Source organism: Oncorhynchus clarkii, chromosome 2 (genome assembly GCF_045791955.1).
Source record: "Oncorhynchus clarkii lewisi isolate Uvic-CL-2024 chromosome 2, UVic_Ocla_1.0, whole genome shotgun sequence".
NCBI lineage: Eukaryota > Metazoa > Chordata > Actinopteri > Salmoniformes > Salmonidae > Oncorhynchus > Oncorhynchus clarkii.
This window is the reverse complement of record NC_092148.1, coordinates 32,643,168-32,652,799: the sequence shown is the minus strand read 5'-3', so window position 1 is coordinate 32,652,799 and position 9,632 is coordinate 32,643,168. Positions and strand designations below refer to the sequence as shown.

Below are 9,632 nucleotides of genomic sequence, written 5' to 3'. Positions count from 1 at the left end.
GTTGTTCTGGGATTGATTTGCACTTTTTACACCAAAGTACGTTCATCTATAGGAGACAGAACACCTCTCCTTCCTGAGTGGTATGACGGCTGCCTGGTCCCATGGTGTTTATACTTGCATACTATTGTTTGTACAGATGAACGTGGTACCTTCAGGTGTTTGGAAATTGCTCCCAAGGATGAACCAGACTTGTGGAGGCCTACAATTGTTTTTCTGAGGTCTTGGCTGATTTCTTTTGATTTTCCCATTCTCTTCCGACCCACTGGAATTGTGATACAGTGAATTATAAGTGAAATAATGTATCTGTAAACAATTGTTGGAACAATGACTTGTGTCATGTACAAAGTAGATGTCCTAACCGACTTGCCAAAACTATAGTTTGTTAACAAGAAATTTGTGGAGTGGTTGAATTACTCCAACCTAAGTGTATGTAAACTCCCGACTTCAACTGTACCTCTGTGTGAGTGGTATTGCTTCGGCCTGCAGCGAGCGAGGTTGGGTCTGGCCTTGTCTGGTCTGTTGTCTGGTCTGTCTGTCTGTCTGTCTGTCTGTCTGTGCATGAGTATGTCTGAATTTTCAACATACACACACCCACCCACCAACCCACCCACCCACACACACCCACACCCACACACACACACCACACACACACACTCCCATGCTCACTTGTCTTTGACCATTTATTTTGCTATGGCCTTACCTGCCATTTGATTGACAGACAAAAATCCATGTCTGTCCTCTCTCCAAAACTAGTCAGGTTCATTTTTGAACTTGTATCTTTGTTTTGGTAATTGTTGTTTTAGTCGGGGGGGGGGGATTATTATGAAACACACACACTCTGGAGTCTGTTCAGTTATGGAGTTCAGCCCTAAAACTCTGGAGTCTGCCCTGATACACACACAGTCTGCGGCATATAGCCCAACTAGCGAACCCCGCTGAAATGTCTCATTAAACATGCACAGACTCCAGAAACAGAAACCTTTTTTATTCACCCCCACCCCCCCTCTTCTTTTCACAGGTGTCAAGAGAGATTTCATGGCCTGTGCCTGTGTGGATTTGCCACACCCCTTTTTAGTGCTAATTTGGCCTTTTAGGTTTAATCTCTCTGTGAGTGGCTTTCCTCACCCTTTAATTAGGCAACGGGGAGCCGACACAAACACCAAACACACACACAGAGAAACACAGAGAGACACACGCTCATGCATGCGCACACGCACACACACACACACAGAAACAAGCACGCATGCATGCACGCACACATACACATACTCTGCTATTGCTCTCCATGGGCTCCTTTCACACACAGCTCTAGTCACTTAAACAGGACTGAGACAGAAAGAGAAAACAAGAAAGTGCCATAGATAGAGTCAGTGGGGAGAGAGAGAGAGAGAAAGACAGAGAGTGCATGTGTGCTACGTGTGTGTGGGCATGTGTGAAAGACAGAGAGAATGTTAAACTTTCACTATATTACAATTCCCCATCAACTATCGTACTCACTGTGCTTCATATTGAGTTAGCTTTCTGGGTGTCACGAATCAGGTCTCTCTCTCTCTCTCCCTCTCACCCTCCCTCCCTGACTAAACACCCCTAATCTTAACGGAAACTCCACTTTAATAAGACATTAATATCTACTTCAATACCACTTCTATGACAAAATTACCCAAACAAAGCCTGAGCACTATAAAGGAAAATACAATAACAGAGGCGCTCGTTATGTGGAAATAAGAGGACACTTAATTGGGGTCTGGTAGCCTAATAGGCAGCACTCTGATTACCAAGCGCTGCACATTGGGTCAAATTAGCCCAGTGATGAGCAGCCAGGGGATTCAATTATGTTGGGAGAACAGAAATAATGCAGTGAAAGCTCCTAACAGGGGCATCGTAACAGGAAACATGGGGACTCGGGTTTAAAAAAACGTGTAATTGGTCTGTTGGTTGGGAAGTTTAGCCTGTTGGTAAATTTGGAATGCCACACTAAGGCCCAGATGTTCCTGGGTACAATAGGAAGCCAATAAGCAGGCATGTTGTTATTGCCATCACCGCTCCTGGGGCCTCGTTCAGGAGGATGTAACGTTGCGAGAATTGTTCAACGAAACGTGCTGTGTGGAACAGATATGATTGTCTGTCAGGTAAAATAGAGAGTCATGTCAGCTCTATTCATGACATTTCTATCTTCAACATTCTGACAAAACAGACAGATAGAAATGTGCCGTGTAGAACAGATATAGAATAGGGGGAAAAGTCTAAACAGTGTCCTTGGGACGTCCTAATTCCTACAGTGAGGGTGTCAAAATACCCATAAAACCAAGACATTCCAATCATTATTCCACCATAAATTAAACACTTAAAATAAGGACTGTACTTAGTGTAGACTTACCCTGGCGTGATGTTTTGATAACCGTGTAAATCTCTCTAGGACAAGGTGACTTTTATCAATATATTCAGCTCTATTTACTCTCAGATTCAAACATGTTCATTAGCACCAAAGTAGCCATCATGCAAGACTACGAATCCCAGCAAGCTCCTGCACGTCAACTCTAGCTGACACCTTTCCTATCAGGTGGTGTCAATTTAAAACTTGCACAATTTTTTCCCCCTCCAATTTATTATTCACTAAACTTAGCTAACATTAGATAGTTGATCCAGAGATTCTTACCTTCGCTTCGGCAGCCTCGTCCTGATGGCATTTGTAGTTCTTTATGATAGCCACATTAGAAGCTAATTAGCTTTTCATTTTTGGGGAGTAAATACAGAAAATATATTGATAAAAGACACCTTTTCCTAGAGAGATTTACACTGCTATCAAAATGTCACACCAGGGTAAACACAGCCCTTATTTTAAATGTTTCCAAAATCCCCTATAGGAAAAATAAATGGTCGAAAGACAATTGGAACCATTTCCTTGTTTGACCCTTAGGTTTTATGAGTATTATGACTCATACTGTGGTACTCTATTGAAGTTGACATTTTAAACGGTTAAAGTACGGGTTAAGGTTAGGGTTAAGATTAAGGTTAGGGTTAAAGTTAGGGTTAAAGTTAAGGTTAGGGTTAAAGTAAGGGTTAAGGTTAGGGTTAAGGTTAGGGTTAAGGTTAGGGTTAAAGTAAGGGTTAAGGTTAGGGTTAAAGTTAGAGTTAAGGTTAGGGTTAAAGTTAGAGTTAAGGTTAGGGTTAAAGTATGGGTTAAGGTTAGACTTAAGGTTAGGGTTAAAGTAAGGGTTAAGGTTAGGGTTAAAGTAAGGGTTAAGGTTAGACTTAAGATTAGGGTTAAGGTTATGGTTAAAGTAAGGGTTAAGGTTAGGGTTAAAGTTAAAGTTAGGGTTAAGGTAGGAATGTCCCAAGGATGCCGGATAGCACTAACCGGTAGAATAGGAGGCTTGTGTAAGCTCTATTCATCACATTTCTATCTGCAACGTTCTAGAATGGTTGTCTTCTGAGCGTGTGAAACACAAGCCCTATAACAGAGAGTGAAATGTGCTGTTTTACAGGGTCAGTCATAGTAGTACGCAACCCTGGGGCAAATTACAGTTATGTGCCTTGCTCAAGGGCAGATTTTCCCCTTGTTGCCTCGGGAATTCGAACCAGTGACCTTCCGGTTACTGGCCCAACGATCTAACCGCTAGGCTACCTGACATCCCATGTAGTCTCGAGCTGAAAGTCAAGGGCTCCAGTACTGACCGGGGTTAATGGTCAGGGGAGGGATAGAGGAAGTGTGTTTCACTCCAATCAGTCCCCCAGACAGAGGGCAACACGGTGGTGTTATAAGGCTTGTGTTGACCGAGTCAAAAAGGGGGACCAGTGCGAGATAGACACAATCGCAAACCCCCTCCTTCTCGCTCTCTCTAAGCCCCCCTCTCTCTCTCTCATTACCCCCACCCACCCTCCCTCTCTCTCATCTTTTTCTGTCCATCACCGTTGGTAGGCAGGCAGACAGGGGCCTAGTGGTAAAGGTAGCTCTGTCTAAGCTCTGTCTACTGTCTATAGCAGTGTCTGTAGTGAGGGGAGATGGGTGACTGAATAATGGATGAGGTCTTATAGGAGCCGGCTGGTCCCATATCCAACGCCCCGCGCCAGGAGAGAAGTGCCTCTCGGGAAACACCCCTGTAGCTGTCACTCACACCACACAGAGGAGGGTGTCTGTGTGTGTTTGAATGTGTATGTCTGTGTGTGTGGGTGTGTGTTTTCAGACAAGGCCCTGTCATCCCCAGACACACACCAGAGAAAGGCAGACACACACTTCTCTGACCTCATCCTCTGACCCCTAGAGTACACACTGTGACCTTTTCATCATCCAATCATCACTCAGAGCCAAGGTCGGGGGGAGGCTTTTGTAATAGTGCACTATATAAGGAATAGGGTGCAATTTCAGAAGTAGCCATGGAAAAAGGAACCAGGAGCCATTGACTCTATTCCATATAGTGCAAATAGGGCTCTGGTCAAAAGTAGTGCACTACATACTAAAAAAGGTAGTCATTTCAGAAGAAGTCACTGAAAAACACAGAAAGAACCAACCAAGAGCCACTAGTCCCACAGTTTCTCTTATATACATACATAGACCCATAGACTGGGTGTCAGTCTGTCCCCTGAATGGCCACTAAATACCACAAGAGAGTGACTCTCAGAGTGGAGCGAAGTGGAACAAACAAAGGCCTGTTTTGTTGCGGCTGATGTGTGATAAATGTGTCCGTCTGGGGGAGCTTTCATGCTCGTCGGAGCAGGTCATTATGCAGGAAACGCCGGTTTTGCCGAGCCGAGCGGCCCCAGTGCCCGCATCCGTTTACTGGGCCGCACACCACGCCATGCGTCGTCTCTCTTCCCAGAACGTTTGGCTTTTCGCTCCCTCCCTAGCCGTCCCCTTGGGCACACTCACACTGAGCGGCACTCTCTGTGTCTCTGCAGTGATATCTCAACCAGGCCTACTGTAACGTGTGGAGCGTGGGGATGGGGGGACAGTCAACATCCAAATACACAAACAAGCCCCCCAGAGAGGCACTGAGAGGGGGGGGGAAGCAATAGAGAGAGAGAGAGAGAGAGAGAGAGAGAGAGAGAGAGAGAGGCAGAGAAGGGAGAGGCAAAGACAAACAAGCGAGTCCCCTGATAGTTGACTAGTTGCTACTGTACCCTGTCGGAAGGGAGACTCTCTTTCCAGAGCTCATGTCTTGGGGTGCAAAAAAACAGTGATGTATTTCCAGGAAGAGAAAAAAAACAGGCCCAAAGAAAGCCAGCAGGGAACCAAAAAGGTGTTCACCACGGGGGAATTCTCCAATTAACACCCGGCACTGCAATCAGCCTCAAGCCCATGCATGCAGGTGTGCTGTACTCATTGTGTGTTTATGTGAACGTGACGGGAAAGGGACAGAAAGACAAAAAGACACACTGTCTTCAGAGTTTATTGGGGATGCTTCCATCTGTCCAGACAACACATTGCATTGACATGTTCCTAATATTGTCTTTATATTGTAAATGCAGGTGTGTTTGTGCCAACGACTACAGACAGAAAGGCAGACGGGAAACAGATGAACTAAGAGACAAACAGAGACAAAGATTAATTGAAAGACCAAGAGCCTTAAAAATATTTGTGTTCCAAACGTCTCGGTGCAACAAGTCCATTGTTAATGTCACAAACTCTCTCTCTGGGTGACACCAAGCCCCAACTTCATTAGCAATCATCTGATCCTGTAACAATGATTCTATTTCTTTATTTGATTTTTTACTTAACCTTTATTTAAATAGGCGAGTCAGTTAAGAACAAATTCTTACAATGGCGGTCTACCGGGGAACTGCCTTGTTCAGGGGCAGAACGACAGATTTTTACCTAGTCAGCTCGGGGATTCGATCCAGCAACCTTTCAGTTACCCATGTATTGAAATATGTTTCGGAATATGTCCCTGACTGTGCAGTTACATGCACTTTGAAGCAAATTTGATAGAGCCGTCATAGGCGGATAGATGTTGACTATCTACGCCGTAAGTACGAAAATGACGTGTTTTTTTTTTGTTGTCTTCTTAAATTCGTTGTGTCCTACTGATGTTGTTTGTTGAAACCGCTACGAGACTTGTTTCACGCAAGAACGTATCACACATAACACGCTGTTATTAGACACAGATGTCGGGTTTATTGTCTGCGCTTCAAGTTGACGGGCACGTTTTATTCCTGGAATAGACACATAACCTACACAAACACAGAAGCCGCTGTCACACAACAGGGGTGGGACATTTCATTAGATGCTGAAGGGACAGAGACAGAGACAGAGAGAGAGAGAGAGAGAGAGAGAGAGAGAGAGAGAGAGAGAGAGAGAGAGAGAGAGAGAGAGAGAGAGAGAGAGAGAGAGAGAGAGAGAGAGAGAGAGAGAGAGAGAGAGAGAGAGAGAGAGAGAGAGAGAGAGAGAGAGAGAGAGAGAGAGAGAGAGACAGAGACAGAGACAGAGACAGAGACAGAGACAGAGACAGAGAGAGAAACAAAGAGCAATGGAGAACAATAAACAGAGAGAGAGAAAAATAAATAGAGAGAGAGAAAAATAAATAGAGATAGAGGGAGAGAGAGAGAGAGAGAGAGAGAGAGCGAGAGCGAGAGAGAGATGGTGGAGGCAGAAGGAAACAAGAAAGGCACAACTAAAGTAAAAGCCATTGAAAAGCATATTGGTTTGCAATACCGCATAATAACAGATATGCATACAAATGAATTTGCCTGGTGGTTCAGATACGGTATTAAGATCATCATTTAAAAAGTGGCCCTTTTGCAACCCTCTACCGTAGTCATCGATCTTGTATTATTAGGGCAAATAGAAACTGCACTAACTAGGAACAATGCCTTGAAGACGTGCTGGAGCCGGACACTAAGTAGCACATCCAGACACATCATTATGAGCCATTTGATTACTATGCCCTTAAGACGCGCAATTATAACCTAAGTCCAAAATTGGGGAGATTTTTTACAATTAAACAGTGGGATGAAGACGCTCTAACAATGCTAATGATGACTTATGACCTGTGTGGGTATGAAAGGGCATTATGTTACGCCACTGCTAGGTATATGGGATGGGACGGGTCGCTGTTTATATACCCTGAGTGCCCTCTAACCGAGGGTGCATCTGAAAATGGCAACCTATTCTTTATTTAGTGCACTACCTAAAACCAGAGCCATGAGGCTCTGGTGAAAAGCAGTGCACTGTATAGGGAGTAGGGCACCATTTTGGATGAACATTTAGCCAGCCCAGTCAGCAACGACTCTGTACTAGACCTTCCGTGGTGAAACGAGGCCCCAGAGGATGCTAGGCTAACCCATTTAACAAGAACAATTCTGCAGATGCTCTGGTATGGTACTGCACCTGCAGCTCTATCACCACCGCGAGCCTTGTGATATCACAGTGCACATCTCAGAAGCACTGCCACTTCCCTGCGCCCTATCTCTGTGTCCATCTCACGAGGAAGAACAATTGTCATTACCATTTTATTTAAAAAATTGCCCGATCAGCAACACCCACCCGCCCACCCTCCCCACAACCATATTCTCCTGGTTTCTTTCATATTTTTTCTAATCATAATTTCCCTCCATCATCTCTGGCTGGCTCTAATTCCCTCCTCTCTTCCTCCCTCTCTCCCTCCTCCGTTTGCAGAGGACCTCTCTTTTCATCCTTGAGAAGGGCTTTAATTCGAAGTGCGACGGCGTTGAATAAAGAAAGGGTGGAGAAAAAAAGAGAGGCAGAGACGGCACCGAGAGGAGCGCCGCAGACGTCCGAGTGTCAATCAACTGCGGCTGTGAGGGGCCCGTGACTGGGGCTACGGAGGAGAAAGAGAGGAGAGGAAAGAGAGAGAGAGCCTGTGTTTGATCTGTGTCTTTCAAAGGGAAAACGGCAGGAAGGGCCATCACAGACGATTTGCCTCTCCCTGCCAGCCATAGCGCCATCCTGACAGAGAGCAATCACAAGCAGGTTAATTCAACATCTACCTTCTTAATCTTTTTTTCCCCCTCGCTCTCCTTTCTTTTGGTCTCGTTCTGTCGACTCAGATAAAACAATGCTTCCCTTTATCAGAGAGCCCCACAAGAGCACTTTAAACACAAACATACCTTATTTCAACCTTCTGTAGGTGTGAGGGGAGGGGGTATGTGGGTGTGGGGTAGTGTGTGTGTGTGTGTGTGTGTGTGGGGGGGGGGGGGGGGGTAAGGGTGTCTAGGGGGGGTGGGTGAGCCAGAGTGTAAGGGAATAAGAAGCAGGTATTTTGCCAACCCTAACTCTGTGGAAGGCAAAGGAAGGCCGGTGAACAGTCAGCAGATTCAGCACACAGAGACAAAACACAGACCCATCCTGTCTCCATAGAAACGAAAGAACTAAAGCAACAGTGTTTCCTTCTCCATGCTCTATGGTCATGTCTCCCCACCCCAGTAATGGTATCCTCTCCTGGCCAACGTCTGTCCTGGTCTGTGTCCTGGGCACTGCTTTTGACCAGAGCCCTATGGACCCTGGTCAAAAGGAGTGCAGGAAATAGGGAACAGGGCACCATTTGGGACGCAGCCTTGGACTGGAGTGGCTAGCTACCACATGCTTTACTATCCAGAGGGTACCAGGTCATATGGATAATGGGATAAAAGGTGTCCTTTCGGTTTCCAGAGAAGGACATTCACTCTCTAGATTGGATTTGGGGCCTTCAAGGACACAGGGAGAACACTCAACACAAAGGATAGGTCCAATAGAGGATGAGGAGGGGGAGGGGGTTAGAGGAGGATGAGAAAAAGGAGGAAGAGGATGAGGGGGGAGGGGTAGAGGAGAAGGTGGAGGGAAGGAGGAGGGGGAAGAAGAGAAGGAGGAGGTGGAGGGAAGGAGCAGGAGAGAGAGAGAGAGGGGGAGAGAGCGAGCGAGGTGTCAGGGGAGCTGTTACCCAGAGGAGAGTGTCAGAGTGAAGATCAGTGTGTGTTTGTTTGTATGTTCACTCGCTTGAGTGTCTATGCGAGTTCACCCGTGTGTGTGTGTAGATAGGGGTAATCCTACCTGCGTGCAGGTAGGCCAGGTCAGGGTTCTCGATGTCAGGGTGATGCTCCTTCAGATGGTTCCTGAAGTCCATGGGGCCGTTGGTACCGTAGTCACACTTGGGGCAGTTGTACATCTTCACTCCCTCGTGCTTCCCCGTGTGCAGGATGTGCTTTCGGATGTTCTCCGCACAGTTGGATCTGTTGGGAGATGAACAGATAGTGATTAAAGGAGAAATAATTCCTTCAATTAGAAGATAAAAAGATGAAACGAAGAGTAAAAAAAAAAGACAGGAAGGAGAAGAAGAAAATCCCCAAACAATAGACGCTCCCCTTGGAGGGTTTACTGTACTGACAGTTTGGTTTTGTTCTAATGACACTAACCAAATGAATCAAGTGGATTGAACTCAAACAATTTAGTGGTGGGGCTGAGGGAGCATGTTTAAGGAGTATACATTTTTGGAGAGACTCTTAAAGCCTCCTGTGACGATGCAACACACACACAATCAAAAACTGGGGGTGGGGTAAGCAAAGTGGTAAACAATGATAGACAGTTCTACAATTTGTGAGATACATTTACACGCTGTAGATGCACACTTGTTTCCACACAGCCCTTGGTTCCTCTTGCATGTTACAGACATTTCACTATGTGGGTATGACACTCCTGCAAC

At 45.8% G+C, this 9,632-nt stretch overlaps 1 protein-coding gene across 1 annotated transcript in view; it reads right to left on the bottom strand.

The window, feature by feature from the left end:
- Nucleotides 1–9,632, bottom strand: part of LOC139366926 (zinc finger protein 407-like) — a 177,541-nt gene that overhangs the window by 44,784 nt on the left and 123,125 nt on the right. The window contains 1 exon segment of the mRNA XM_071104684.1: nucleotides 8,984–9,162. Coding sequence (XP_070960785.1) covers nucleotides 8,984–9,162 — 179 coding nt within the window.